This window comes from Mustela nivalis (genome assembly GCF_964662115.1).
Source record: "Mustela nivalis genome assembly, chromosome: 10".
Lineage (NCBI taxonomy): Eukaryota > Metazoa > Chordata > Mammalia > Carnivora > Mustelidae > Mustela > Mustela nivalis.
The window spans coordinates 107,947,664-107,962,647 of record NC_139029.1 but is presented as its reverse complement, the minus strand read 5'-3'; the positions used below and the strand labels follow the sequence as shown (position 1 = coordinate 107,962,647).

Here is a 14,984-nt window from a genome sequence, read left to right as displayed (position 1 = left end):
GGATCTAAGGCAACTCTGGCCTGCCCACATGCCTTTCTTAATCCCCTGCAATTACATCCACCCTGGGCAACTCTGCAAAGGTTACTCATAGCATAGGCCAACTTTCCTCACCCAGCCCTCCTGCTAAATCCCTCCTCCTCTTCCACAGCAAGCTCAGGTGGGGGGAAATGCTCTTGTTGAAGAAAAGTTCCCCAAATGCCTTTCACTGGAACCCAAAGCTAGTACGCAGGGAGGTCGGGTTGGAGTGCTTCTAGGCTTTTTTCCCAGGAACTATTGATTCTTGTCATCCCACTTAAGTTTCTTTCCTGTCAATGCCTCCAACCCTCATTTCTCCCTCCTCTCTGTCCAGTGGGGGCCTTGGGAAAGAGGTGCCCTGGGAAGGAGGGGCCAAAAGGAAACCAGTCAGAAATTAGATTGGCTTTACAGATAGAGAAATTCAGGTCGGGGGAAGATAATGCCTTACCCAAGCAGAGGTAAGGCACAGAACTCCCAAGACCCCAAAACCTCAGAAAAGGAAAGATTCTAATCCCTACCCCTCGAAACAACCAGACTGGCAAACCTCAGAAGTGCCCCTAGTCCTGCTTCAACCCCCTCCAGAAAGCTCTAAGAAGGTATGACCCAAGGGATATTCTGAAAATAAGAATCAGGAGATGATGGGGGGAATCAGGCACCTTGAATGAAAGATGGGGGATGGCAAGGGAAAGCTGTTTGCCATGTCCACTTTATTTAAGGTACTTTCTATGGAAAACTAAATCAGGTTGCATTTACCCTGGGATATGAGACTAAATTCTCATCATCTCCTTGGCTGATGAACAAGTATTTATCAAATACTCTGAGTTAGATGGAGATATGAAAATTTAGGAGGATCTGATTTTTGTCTGGATGATGGTCCTAGCCTGGAAGGGAAGGCCCTAGGAATCCACACCAGATGTGAATGATGATTCTGTAGTCTTGGAATACTCCAAGCACATCAAAGTAACCAGTAAAGAATTCAGTAGAGAGCCACTTACCAAATCACGACCATTCCCACTTTCCCTAAGCAGTAAGAAGGTTTGCCACAAATCCACCCAATTTCAAGAAGTTCAGCTATTGAAATGAGTAGGATAGTTTGAAGAATGAGCAAAAATTAAAGTTAATCAACAAGTCTGACAAACAAGCTTTACTGTTCAAGACAGACTGGACCTAAATTCTGGTTTTCAGTAGCAAACCCCATTAACAGCCTATGAGTCAGAAAGACCACACCCAAAGCCCTCTGTAGCCCCAGGGAGTTCCTGAGAGAAGCTTGTTAAGTATTGAAATTTGAGACCAAAGTGGAAAGGGCACTTACCTTGTTTCGGTTTTCAATGACCCCAATAAAAGAGAAGTATATTGGAGATGATCATCTAAAGCAGCATGCCCCCCAGAAAAATTTGGATTGAAACTTTAGAACAAAGCCTAGAGGACCATGCGTCTGAAATGTTTGTACTTTTTCCTTCATATCCTATTGATTTCCAGATTCCATTTGAGTTGAGAGTCAGTTAAAGCAACATGGATTATCCACTTGTAGATATCAGTGGAAAACCAGTGGATTATTAGGGATTATCAGTGGATGGGCTGGGCCAACATTCTGGAAACACCAATTACCACCACCCACAAAAGCCTTGAAAGGCTTCCCCGGACACTGCCTATCTCCCAAGCAAGACTAGGGGCCCACAAAAGCTGTTCACTGCTGCTCCCTGCCTATAAAATTTCTGTGTGAGCTCAGGCTGCAGAGCAGCTGCCTAGCTGTGGAAGGCCTCCATACCAGCAATATACCTCAAGTCCCAGAGCCTATAGCACTCAGGCTCGGGAGCTTCTTTGAACGTGTTTGTTCAACTATGAGATACTTTTACTGTCATTTTAACTACTCATGGTCTCACTGCCAACACGTGGAGATGTTGTCAGGCGAAAGAACAAAGCTTCAGCCTGAGTTTACAGTAGGCAAAGCCCTGAGTGGGGAGGACAGAGACTCAGGGTCTAGTATCAGCCTTATTATGTGGCTTTAGGAAGTGGTTTAGCCTCTCTGGGCCTTGGGTTCTTCATCTACCCTCACCAATGGTAAGAGCCAGATGACCTCTATATGTCCCCTCGGCTCCTGCAGTCCCCCAGTAAAAAGAATTGTCCTTGAGCAACTGGGAACATCCATGAGAGCAAGCTCTGTTCTCTGGCACCAAGAGGGTGTGAACCTGAGCCTGACTGGAATGTCATCCCCTCATTCTGCTTATATTGATTCAAAAAGAAGAGGAATGTAGTACTTGGAAAAAAATGCAAGATTTGGAATCCAGAGGACTGAATCCTGGCTTTGCCGCTTAAAGGTTGTAAAGATTTGAGCAATTCCATTAACCTCCACTGGTTGCTTCCTTATCTGGGAAATGAAGATATCATTGAGGACATAGGACCCTTGTTTTTGTTTAAAGATTTTATTTATTTATTTATTTATTTGAAAGACAGAGAGAGAGATAGTGAGAGATAGCATAGTGGAGAAGAAAGGGAGCCTGCAGGGAGCCTGATGTGGGGCTTGATCCCAGGACCTCAGGATCATGACCTGAGATGAAAACAGACACTTAACCAACTGAGCCATCCAGGTGTCCCACTCAAGAGCCTTGTGAGGAATGGACAACACATGCTGTAGCAGTCCATACACACCACAATCTGTCCACACAGAAAGTGTCTGAGCCAAGCCAGTGAGCTCCCTGGACACACTGGGCTCCCTGGGCACATCTTACATGCATCTGTAAGTTATTCAGGAGTGCTAGAACTCAATTGTGAGCCTCCTTCGTTTGCAAGAATGAACTCCAGGAGCACCCAAAAGAGTCACTCAAGAGTCACCGTGTCCAGATAAAACCCCAGGGTGCTATGAACTCTCTTTAAATCTTAGGGTGTAGAATAAAAAACTAATAGTGGCCTGGCTGTCAGGAACAGTTATAATTTGAAAAAGGAAATAAGGCTCCTGGTTGTGTCCTTAGCAGTCTGTAACTTGTACAGTTGTTCCTTAAGAAGTTGGAAAGGGAAAGAGTCAAAGAAGATGGAACACATGGGTGGATGAAGCTGGGGAAGCTTCCTGAAGAAGTAATTCTAGCAGATGTGAACCACTACAGAGGTGTGCTCCCAGACTTCTGACAAAGACAACCACCTCTCCCAACTGTTAATCCTGGAGGGCTGGAGAGAGGACCAAAATGTAGCCTGGTATGAGTGGTGTTACCTGAGGCTTTGAGGCACTTCCTGGCCAGGACTTAAAGAGGAAACTTTCATATTGAATGTGGACAATGTTAAGGGCTTCCAAGCTTTATGCCTGCCCTGCCAGTGCTCCTGAGCCCTTGCCCTGTGTCCATTTTATTCTTTACAAACCACCTGTGGCCCTTTAACCCTCAGTTAGGGAGTTTGTTAGCACTCAGTCAAGAAAATGCATGTGTGTAGCTTAAGATGCTTAAAGACTGTGATGAGCAGGCTTCTGTCAGATTGGGGCTCTCCAAACTCAAGAGCTGTGATCTCCCCTCAGACTGAGGATTGCTTGGGACAGGGACCATGTCCCTCCTTGCACTGGGGCTATTAGTCAATAGGCATTAAGAATTCCTTTCATTTCCACTAGGATTTACTGAGCAGCTATTAACACCTAGCACCACACTAGGCACTGCTGTGTTTGCTTTACAATCCATTTCCTCTAAGAATACAGGTATAGGCAGGAACCAAGATCTAATGTGAGGCTGCAAAACTCAAGCGTTCTGGTAAGCATATATTCAGCGCTAAGTGCTTAATGTTATAAATCTTAAAAATATGACATGTAAAATTTTATAAAACCAGATACTCAAGTATAATAATTCTACAAAGTCCCATCATTTCCTCATGGATTTGCTGAAATGTGATCATCAGTTGGTGTCCACACAGCATCTTACTACATCTGGTCTAGAGAGAGAAAATGGAGAATGAGGTTCATGTATTCATACCTCAGACAAGGTTAACTTAGAGCCACAAGACCTAGCATTGTTGCCAATACCATGTTGCATTGACCTTTCCTACATACTAACAAAGTAGATAAAAGGGTTTCCTAATTAAATGCCATCTAGGGTGGCAGGGGCAGTCATGGAGTATCCCTCTTCCAAATCCACCAAGGTGATCTGTGCACAATTTTTGGCAAGGCTTCTGACTCTTTATTAATGTTCACTGTAGTACCTAGTACACTGTTGTTGGCTAGATTAATGAGTAAATTCCTAGCATCTTAAATCAGAGAAAGCAAGAAAATATCATATATTTCTTTTAAGAACATGACCCTCCAAACTGACATGGGCAATGGGTCACCTGCACTTGAGGTTCCCAAACATCAGAATTTCAGAGTAGTAACATCTCCCGCAAAACAATATGGTTACGGTTCTACTTTTATTTATTTATTTATTTATTTATTTATTTATTTATTTTTGGTCAAGTGAGGACTTAAAAGAAACAACTACAACCTCCTGGAGCATCCATCACTTTTAAAAGAAATGATATTTTTAACTCACCCAAAAGTAGGAAGGCCATGATTTCAAAATAAAAGAACTTTCCTTCTCAAGGATGCACTGCTGACATCCTTTTACTTACATTTTCCTCCAGACTAGAGAACACACAGTAATGGAGCAACACAGGTCCACAGATCAGTGCTGGAACTCCACATGGTCTACCCTTTCTCCCCTTCTCTAGTGCTGCCAACTAAATAAAACCATTCTTTGTTATACCTGTGGCAATCTAGTTGGAGCCTGTTTCCCTTCAAAATCTCCCTGACACCTCTCCTTCAATCTGAGAAACCTGCCTTCTTCAACAGATCCTGGTTTTTCCCTTTTGGCTTTCTCTTAGGAAGGGAGCATGTGGGTTTACCTGGGTTCATGCCATCCAAACTAGAACAAGCACCACAAGTTTCTGAAGACCACAGTCTAAACAGGATCACTTGATCATTAAGCCACCATAATTAATAGTCAATTTATTATTGGCAGTGTCATTTCAAAACATAGGTGGGTGGAACAAAGTTCAACTGATATTTCTTAAACAATAGCAATTGGGTTCTGATGATGAAAGAAGGGGGGACATGCTCTTCATACACAGAAGTGATACTACTCATCCAGGGTCAATGGAAAATCTTTGAGTATTTTCTTACTGAAGAATTTGCCTCTAGCTATCCATAGACTTAAGACTTTCGGGTCTTTCTGTCCAAATGCAGACCAACTTGGAGGTAAGACTGTGCTGTAATAGGAGAAAATAAAAAGAACATAATCACCTACAGTTTAACTATTCCTTCTTCCCGAGCCTATGAAACAAACATTACTATTCCTATTTGTGTTTTTTAAAGATTTTATTTATTTATTTGACAGAGACCACAAGTAGGCAGAGAGGCAGGCAGAGAGAGAGGGGGAAGCCGGCTTCCCACTGAGCAGAGAGCCCAATGCGGGACTCGATCTCAGGACCCTGAGACCATGACCTGAGCTGAAGACAGAGGCTTAACCCACTGATCCACCCAGGAGCCCTACTACTCCTATTTGATAGACAAGGTAACTTATCATCAGAAGCCTACTCCTTCAATAATCAACAAATACTTACTGAGTGCTTCCTATGTTAGGCACCAGGTAAGGTGCTATGACTTTGTCCAAGGTGACACAGCTGGCAAGTAGCATACGGAGCACCCTAATCCAGACCCCTAAATTCAATTCTTTCTATTTCACAGCTGCCTCTTAGGCTGAGGTCACTGTTGCCACACAAGACCGCAGGATGCCAGGTCCAAAGGGCTATGGTAGGAAGGACCACAGTGATAGAGCTCTTTAGCTTGTTCCTCTGCATGTAAAGTATCAACAATCACTTTTTTCAGATGAATAAATCTCCAGGAATAAATCAAAGTAGATATTCATGTCCCATTAATTACAGCCCTGTCCATGGTGTGAAGCCCAGAACTGGGTATGGGGGACTCATACATTCTCTCAAGCTAGTTTCAAGACAAGAACACTTTAGTGAACCACACATGAAACCCTGGGGGAGAAACTTTAGGCAAAAGAGGGATGGATTCTCTCTAAAGTTCCAAGGGTTCCAAGCAATGGGATCAAAAGCCAAAGAGTAGTTCCCACTTCTTGGACTAAGAACTGAGATCTCCAGTGTGACTCTCTTGGGCCACCTCAAGAGTCAGAGACCTAGGTCTCATGGCATGTGCCCTTTGCCAGAGGTTTTGGAAACAATGTCTGCCATCCACTTTGGCTGCTACATAGTTGCATCAGAGATGCACACTAGGCTGCCCATCTCGAGTATGCAAAAATCTTCATGAATGGGCCACCCTGTGCCTGTAATCAACAGACAGGTGGGGCGGCAGCCATAGGTCACATAACTGAGTCCAAATATGAGAGGTGGATCCAGATTAATAGATGAGTCAGGTCTCAAGTGTTGTATAAAACCTTGGAAGCTCCAGAGCTCACCTAAGCCAGCATCTTCTCTCCTCACTCAGCCCCTGGTGCTTCAGGTAAGTGTGAGTTCTCCTGGCTCTCATCTTTCCAGCTAGTCTTCCCTAGCCCTGCTCAGGCTAGGTGGACCAGGGCACAGACCTACCTGTAAGGCCTCTCTTCTCTTTGGAAACTATAGGATCTCTGCCTTTCCAACTGCATTCATGTTTAGAGGTAATTCAGGTTGGAAGTTGGGGGCTGAGCTGCTGCTCCACAGATGGTATCTCTGGTTTTCTGGCCAGAATGGGAATTCCACAAAGGCAAGACTACGTTCTGTCTCTCTGGCATCCCAGTAGAGCCAGGCAGTGATGGGCACACATGGACATTCTGTAGACTACCCCTGTGAATGGGCAGGATGGACCTCTTGCACCTGTCAGGAGGAGAGGCTGAGTTTTACTTCCAAAGAGTAAGGGAGAACTGGGAGAGTAATTCAGAGAATGCTGCAGATGGGGGAGATTTGGGGAGCCACAGGAACCCGGTACCAGTTTTTCAGAGATGTTTTGAAAGAGAAATGGTATGAGATGCTGGGACACAACTTCCTACTAGTAATGGTCGCCTCAACCAAGCTTGGATGTAAACAAAGCCTACATCTTCGGGTCAGAGATGCTGGTCCAAAGGAACACTGGGTCTTTTCCCCTATGTCCAGACAGGACCAGGGGTGGGAGGGGGTAGCCTTTTCTGATAACTAGCCCTGGTATCATGCTTAGGCTCAGACCAAGAATTTGAAATAAGAGCGCTTTTTTCACCCCTTAAAGATTTATTTATTTTAGCGGGGAGGGGCAGAGAGAGAGAGAGAGAGAGAGGAGAGAGGATCTTAAGCAGACTCGTTGCTGAAGGAGGAGCCTGCCTCTGGGCTAAATCTAACCCTGAGATCATGACTTGAGCCGAAATCAAGAGTCTGACACTTAGTTGAATGAGCCACCCACCATGGCATCCCTGAACTAAGAGCGTGTCGGGTGGGGAGCAAAAACCTCTGACATTCAGACAAACCTCCCTTCCGTTGTGCCAGGGATGCATAAAATCCCCTACCTTAGGTGGAGGTTTGTGCTAATTTCTATTTGCATTCAGAGAATCCGTATTGGGAATGGAGACCTGAAAGATAAAGTGGTCTATAGAAGTGCTTTATAGAAGTCGAGGACGGATGAGGGAGTGTGGGTCATTTGCTGTCAAATCACACAGCAGATGCCAGAGGCCAAGCTGGGAGAAAGAAATGGGCAACACTACTGGCCTATTTAAAGCTTGGTAAAGACTTTCTGAGGGGGAGTACAACTCTTCCGAAAGCACTAATCATAAGAGTCCCATCTGAGAGTTCTCCCAGATCTCAACAGGGGACTTCAAACCAGGCCCAGACAGTGCTGCTCTGAGGTTGATGGGCCTTTCCAGGGCTGCATGAATGTATGCAGCTGCCTCCTCCGCAGCATCCTCTTGCGGCTGGTCCAGTGATGCTCTCTGCTCTCCTTCCAGGGTTCCATTCCTCCTTAGACACGATGTCTCACCAGAAAAAGCAGCCCACTCCTCTACCCCCAGTCGGCTGCGGGAAAACCTCAGGCGGAGGAGGCGGCGGAGGTGGCGGCGGGTGTGGATTCCCTAGCGGCGGCGGCGGCTCGGGCTGCGGCAGCGGTGGCGGCTTCGGCGGCTGCGGCGGCGGCGGCTCCGGCGGTTGCGGCGGCAGCAGCTCCGGAGGTTGCGGCGGCGGCGGCGGCGGCAGCTCCGGCGGTTGCGGCGGCGGCTCCGGCGGGAGCGTCAAGTACTACGGCGGTGGCAGCAGCAGCTCTGGCTGCGGAGGCTACTCTGGCGGCGGCGGCGGCGGAGGCGGCTCCGGAGGCTGCGGAGGAGGTTCCGGTGGGAGTGTCAAGTACTCCGGGGGTGGTGGCTCCTCCGGGGGTGGCAGTGGCTGCTTCTCCAGCTCCGGAGGTGGCGGCTCGGGCTGCGGGGGTGGCTCCTCGGGGGGCGGCGGTGGCTGCTTCTCCAGCTGCGGCGGCGGCGGCGGCGGCTCCTCCGGCTGCAGCAGTGGCTGCTACTCCGGCGGCGGCGGCGGCGGCGGCGGCTCTAGCCAAGAGGTCCAGTGCCAGAGCTACGGAAGCGCCTCCAGCGGCGGCTGCGGGGGCGGCGGCAGTTCCGGCTGCGGCGGCGGCTCCTCTGGGGGCGGCGGCAGCTCAGGCTGCAGCGGCGGCGGCTCTTCCGGCGGCGGCTCCGGCTACTTCTCTCAGCAGACCACCCAGGGCTCGTGCATGCCTCAGCAGAGCTACGGAGGAGGATCCTCCGGAGGCAGCTGCGGCGGCGGCTCCTCTGGGGGAGGTGGTGGCTGCTTCCCCAGCTGCGGCGGCGGCTCCTCCGGGGGTGGTGGTGGCTGCTTCTCCAGTGGTGGGGGCGGCGGCGGCTCCGGCTGCGGCGGTGGCTCCTCCGGGGGCGGCGGTTCCTCCGGGGGTGGCAAGGGCGTCCCGATCTGCCACCAGACCCAGCAGAAGCAGGCGCCTACCTGGCCAAGCAAATAAGGTCCGTTAGACGCCGCGGAGAAGAAGGAGATGGAAATGTTCTCCGTGGGCGCCAATGGGCTTAACGGTCTCATGATACTGCCCTGATGTTCCCAAATCCTTCAGGTGTCAACACCTGAGCCACTGAGCTCTGGGGCTGCATCTTGTTCTGCAGTTTTTCCTCTTTGGTTTCTGTACAACAATCTCCCAGCCCCGGGACATCTTCAGTCAATAAATTTGAAATTCATGAGAATTTCTGCGTTTTCAGGCACTTTTGTAGCTTCCAAGTTCATTCATTTTATTTCATTCATCTTTCCTCCATTCACTCATTCATATCTACATTCATTCAACAAATGTATTTATTGGGGGAAAGGTGGGTGGAGAGACGAAAATCAGGGAGGAATGGCTGGCAACCAATAAACAAAGATGTGAACTCTCTGGTTTATGCCTTAAGATGGTGAGGTGAGCCCCAGACACAAAGATCCTGGGAAGAGATTTCCATAAACAGCTCCTGGTGGGTTGGGTAGTCCCTGTGGGTCTTATTCTTGAGTTCAGTGTTTTTTAAAGACAAGTCTGCCCTGGGGAAATGCTATCTCTCATAGTCCATGTCACACTCTTCAAGGTCTGAAAGCAGGGTGGTTGTACATAAGAAGGACTAGCTTATGCTACCCAGACTCACAGGAGAATGAATAATTGCATCAGATATTTGTGACCCTCTATAGTGTGTAACAATGTTCAGGAGGCATCTGTAAGGAAGAGAAGATGTAGAGGAGTTGTTTCCTGCTCTCTTAAAGGAGCTTCACCCAATTTAGGAATATACAGCATAAGTATGTAAGGTCATGGGGAAATACAGGAAGTATACCAATTAACAAGGAAGAAACTACAGTTGCTCTGTTAATCTCATAGCTTTTAAAAGAGATGTAGAACATTTACCTGGTCAGGAACTCTGCAGGCCCTGTTTCATATGCTAATTCTACTAGCTCTAGGTAAATGTTAACGTATTGATTTACTCAAAGCAAAACCCCTGCTACATCAAAAAAAAAAAAAAAGTACTCTCCCTACCCAGTCATTGCTGAAGATAGACAAATTATCCCTCCCTGACTCTTCCATTTACAGAATCAAAACAGGAAGCAGCTTTAAAGACCACAGTACTCTGACCACTGCATTATTTCTGTTGTTGTTGTTGTTGTTTTTAATAAAAGTAGGATATTTAGTTCTGTGTCAGATGGAGTAGATTCATTTTCCCTTATTGCTGCCTCTAACTATAACTAAGGTATTTGAGCATAATATATTTCTTTTTATTTATTTATTTATTAAGTCTAAAAGGTGGAGAGAAGGCAGAGTAGCTACAGTCCTCAGAACTTAAGGACTGACACTGTAAGTTTCTTAGGTTTTCTTTTTGCCTCTTATTTATCTCAGACTGGACACTGGAAAGTCTGCAACCTATAAATGACAACAGGTGCAGGCAAAAAAAATAGCTCCCCCCAAATCAGCTTTCTTTATCCAAAGGATCAAGAAAGAGATAAAAAGGTGACCTAGTAAGGCAGAAATATTTTTGGATAACATCCACCCTGTTTTAGCTAACCATCTTGGAAGAAGAAAATTGACAGATTGAACTTCTACCTGGATGTAGTGAGGAGATAACATCCCCTACATACACACTGACTTCACTGGTGCAGCATTAGCAGAGACCTGTCTCCTAACACAATGCTGTAAATGTTTAACATACAATCAAAAATTACTTACCATACCAAGAACCATCAAAATCTCAGTTTGAATTAAAAAAAAAAAAGACAATACTAATGTAAGGTTTTATAGGTGAGATAAACACGATACCAGGCGAAGTGGGTGCAAGGCAAGATTTATTAAAGGCATTCTCCCACGAAGTTTCAGGGCTCAGGGGAAGGGGAGCCAGGAAAATTGTGCTGGAAGGAGGTGGGCACCCTCAGGTGAGGTTCCTAGACTCCAGAAAGGGGAGTGGGAAATGTCGCACTGGGAGGCAGTTGGCGGGGATCTTTTATCTGTTTCTTGCATAGGTATCAGGTTACCTATGGAGACGTGACCTGGGCATACATCCTTTTGACGGGAGAGTCAAGGGTGAAGGAAAGGGGGGGAGGAGGCTGGAAGACAGCAGAACTGGCGGTCATTTCTATTGTTCCTCCTGCACTCCCGGAGCCTGCCGACCTAACATTCGGACCTTTTTGGTGTAATAGGGGTGGCAACTCAGATCTGGCTACTTCCTGCTGGCAAAGGGGCATCGTCATAGGGTCCTTTGGATGTGGGTAGGCGGGTATAGGGATGCAGGAGTTGGTTGACAGTGACCCTGGAAACCTCAGGGATGTGATCCTGAATGAAGCGAAGAACACAGGAGGCAATAAGTGTTAATAGGAAGAGGAGAATAAGGGGACTTAGAATTGGAAGGAGCCAGGTCATTAAGGGGGAGAGCCACCACTGAGAGGGGTTTATTCCAGGGCGATGCCGACCACCAAGGGAGTCGCACATTTTTGCCAGGGCACCAATATTGGTTTCGACTATACCGGATTCCTTGATATAATAGCAGCATTCTTCATTGAGGAATAAACAGGTTCCTCCCTTGTCTGTGGTGAGCAGGTGTGGGGCTTGTTGGTTCTGTAGGGCTACCTGGGCCACTGAGGTAACCTGTCATTGTAGGAACACCAGGCTGAGACCTCCACGGCTGTTCAGAGCTGTTCAGATATATCTCAGGTAGTGTCTCTGGAGTGAGCTATGGCCCTGGTGCCCAGCCTGGTGGCCACTAGGGAAGATGCCAAGGAGACCCCAATAACCAAGGGAAGAAACACAGCCCTTTTCTGTCTCAGGAGGGGGGTGGAGAGGACAGCCATTTCTGCTAGGGCTGGCATCCTCTGGGCTGGCAATCTGTGGTGACCAGCTGACTAGACCGTGTGGTGTCCCCATGGGTCCAAATTTTCACTAGGAAAAAGTGCCACCTGAACCCAGGGTCACCGGAGGGGCAGCTATTGGGGGGGGGAGGGTAAAAGGAGGAGGGTGAGGAGAAGTGCTACAGGAAATCCGAAACCTCTTGGGCCCCAGGGTTTGGGAAGTCCAGCCACCCTGTGGTGGGGCTGGTTTTAGAGTTGAGATGTGTACCCACGGGTGGTGTCCTAGGAGTTTTGCCGCTGTGGGAGTTGTGAGAATAATAGTATGGGGGCCAGTCCAACTGGGCTGTAAGGACTTTGGGTGAAGTTCTCATAGGAGAACTTGGTCCCCAGGATTTAGGGCCTGGGGGAAGTCTCCACCTGGGGGCTGTTGGGGGAGGGGATGGTTGCATCTGCCTGAGCCCTTAGGAGGGCCTGTAAGAGGGTCAGATAGGGCAGATAAGATAGGAGGGGTGGAGGAGAGGCAGGCAGGTTGTGATTGAGTAGGAAGGGCCTGCAGTACAAGAGCTCAAGGGGGCTGAGTCCTGACGGGCCTGGAGGAGAGGTCCTAAGGTGGGTGAGTGTTAGTGGCCAAGAGGGTTTCAAGAGTGCATTTGGTGAGTTGTTCCTTGAGGAGGTCATTGGCCTCTCGACCTTACCCGAGGATTGGGGGTGATAGGGGATATGGAGTTTCCAGGTGATGTTTAGGCTCTCAGAGATTGGTTGTGTGATGCTGGAGATGAAGGCCGGTCCATTGTCTGATTGTAGAGTTCGAGGGAGTCCAAACCTCAGAATGATGTGTTCAATGAGCACCGCGGCGACCACATCTGCAGTTTCCCTAGCGGTGGGGAATGCCTCAATTCAGCCTGTGAAGGTGTCACAAGAGTTAGCAGGTTTCTGAAGGTTTGGTGTCGAGGCATGTGAGTGAAGTCAAGTTGCCAGTCCTAGCCTAGCTGACGCCCACGGAGCTGGTGAGTGGGTCCCGGTCTGCGGAGGCCACCCTGGGCATTGACCGCAAAACAGGTTCTGCAGGCCTGCTGAACCTCCTTAGTGGTCTTTTGGAGGAGGGGGTGGTGAAAGAGAGGTTGGAGAAATTGGTATAGGGCCTTTGGACCGATGTGGAGAGACTGGTGGATGTCAATAATGAGGGTGTGGATTAGACTGTTCGGGAGGGCAATTTTGTCCTGGACAAAAATACCATCCCTTGTCATCCAACCTGCCACCTAATGTTTTAAGGGCCCGAGTCTCCTCATCAGTGTACGAGGGACTGTGAGGAGTGCTGAGAAACAGGAGAGGGGCTGGAGAGGAGTTTAAGGCTATTTGTCAGGCAATAGAGTCGGCCTTGTTGTTCCCCAAAGAGATGGGGTCATTGGAGGCCTGATGGCCATGACAGTGGACAATAGTCACCTCAGTAGGGTAATTGAGAGCCTCAAAGAGTTTGGCAATAAGAGGCCCGTTGACTATGGGGGTTCCCTTGGTCATGAGAAATCCCCTTTTCTCGCCAGAGGACAGAGTGAATGTGAGTAATAAGGAAAGCATACTTGGGAGTCAGTATAGTGACCCGTTGGCCCTCAGATAAGTGAACGGCCCTGGTAAGAGCCACAAGTTCTGCCTTTGGAGAAGTAGTCCCAATGGGAAGGGGGACCACTTCTATGACCGTGTCCAGGGTGACCACTGCATAGGCCGCTTGTTGCTGTCCATCTGGAACTATAAGGGAGCTCCCATCCACGAATAGAGTGTAATCAGGGTCAGGCAGTGGCAGGTCTGAAAGTCCTGGATGGGAGGGAGAGAGTTCTTCCAGGAGTTGAGAGCAGGAATGGGAAGGAGTGGGGATAGACGAAGGTATTGGCAAGAGAGTGGCGGGATTTAGGAGAGGGAAGAGAGTGTGTGACCTGGTCATATGCAGGTGGTAGAGTTGGAGATGGAAAGGAGTGAGTTGTGCCAAGGATTTGTGGCTGACTAAGTCCATCAGTCGATGGGAGGAGAAGACCATGATGGGCTGTCCTAAAGGTAAGTTTGAGGGCCTCCTTTGTCAGAGAAGCGGCTGCCGCTAGGGCCCTGAGGCAGGCTGCCATCCCTGGGCGGTGACATCTAGTTGCTTGGAGAGTTAATCAGGATAAGGAGACCCTGCTGTGGGAGGCAGTCAATGATGGGCGATGATGGGCTTAAGTCCTTGCCAGTGGGTTGCTACTATAGATCTAGGAATGTCCCATACCTGCGGGTCTATGGAGGGGAGACAGTCTGGGATAGAGGATGAGTCAGAGGGGAGTAGAGGGAGGATGAGGTGAGCAGAAGTCGAGGGAGAGGGAGAGAGATGAATGGTGGCCTGAAGTTTGTGGAGGATGTCCCTGCCTAGTAGGGGAACAGGGCAGGAAGGGATAATGAGGAAGGAGTGTGAGAAAGGGAACCCATCCAGGCTGCAGGTAAGGGTGGGCTGGCTTTTGGAGTGGAGGAAGTACCATCAATTCCTATAACTGCAACTGGGGAGGGATGAGTAGGACCCAAGTAGGAAGGCAGGACAGAATGTCCTGTGTCCAACAGAAAGGAAATGGACTTACCCACTACCTGGAGCATGACCCTGGGCTTGGCATGGGTGAGAGGGGTGTCCAAGTCTGGGCTCCATCAGTCATCCTCCAATCTGAGAAGTTGGAAGGCAGGACTTACCGACTCAGGGTCTCCACCACATGGAGGTGACAGGAATCCACCAAGGCTGGGGCAGTCCGATTTCCAATGGCCCATCATGTGGCATTGAGGGCACGGCCTAGTAGGCGCTTTTGGATTGGGGCATTGACAGGCCCAGTGTCCCTCGGCTCTGCACTTGAAACAGGCCCCTGGAGGGAAGCAGTTAGGTGCTCCCTTCTGTTGACTGCTAGAACCTGCCGGCCTCAGGGCTGCTACCAGGGCTTGGGTCTGCAATTGGACCTTCTGTTGGAGTCTGGCTTGATGCTTAAGTTCTGCTGCCTCTTCTTGGGAGTTAAATACTTTAAATGCCATTTTCACCAGATCAGAAATGGGAGTTTGAGAGCCCTCCTCCACTTTCTTTAATGTTTTCCGAATGTTGGCGGCTGACTGAGAAATAAAGTGAGTAGCTAAAATGTCGACCCTGCCAGAGAGGCCAGGTCTAGGCAAGTGTACTGAGTCAGCGCCTC

The 14,984-nt window shown here is 48.7% G+C and overlaps 1 protein-coding gene and 1 long non-coding RNA gene across 2 annotated transcripts in view; both read left to right on the top strand.

Annotated features, from left to right (window-relative positions):
- Positions 1-14,984, top strand: part of LOC309842017 — a 273,345-nt gene that overhangs the window by 119,636 nt on the left and 138,725 nt on the right. The window lies entirely within an intron of this gene.
- LORICRIN (loricrin cornified envelope precursor protein) lies at positions 6,462-9,194 on the top strand. Its single transcript, XM_082685803.1, has 2 exons — positions 6,462-6,487; positions 7,932-9,194. Exon 2 carries the CDS (start codon positions 7,955-7,957, stop codon positions 8,960-8,962), a length of 1,008 nt encoding a protein of 335 aa, XP_082541929.1. The 5' UTR covers positions 6,462-6,487; positions 7,932-7,954; the 3' UTR covers positions 8,963-9,194.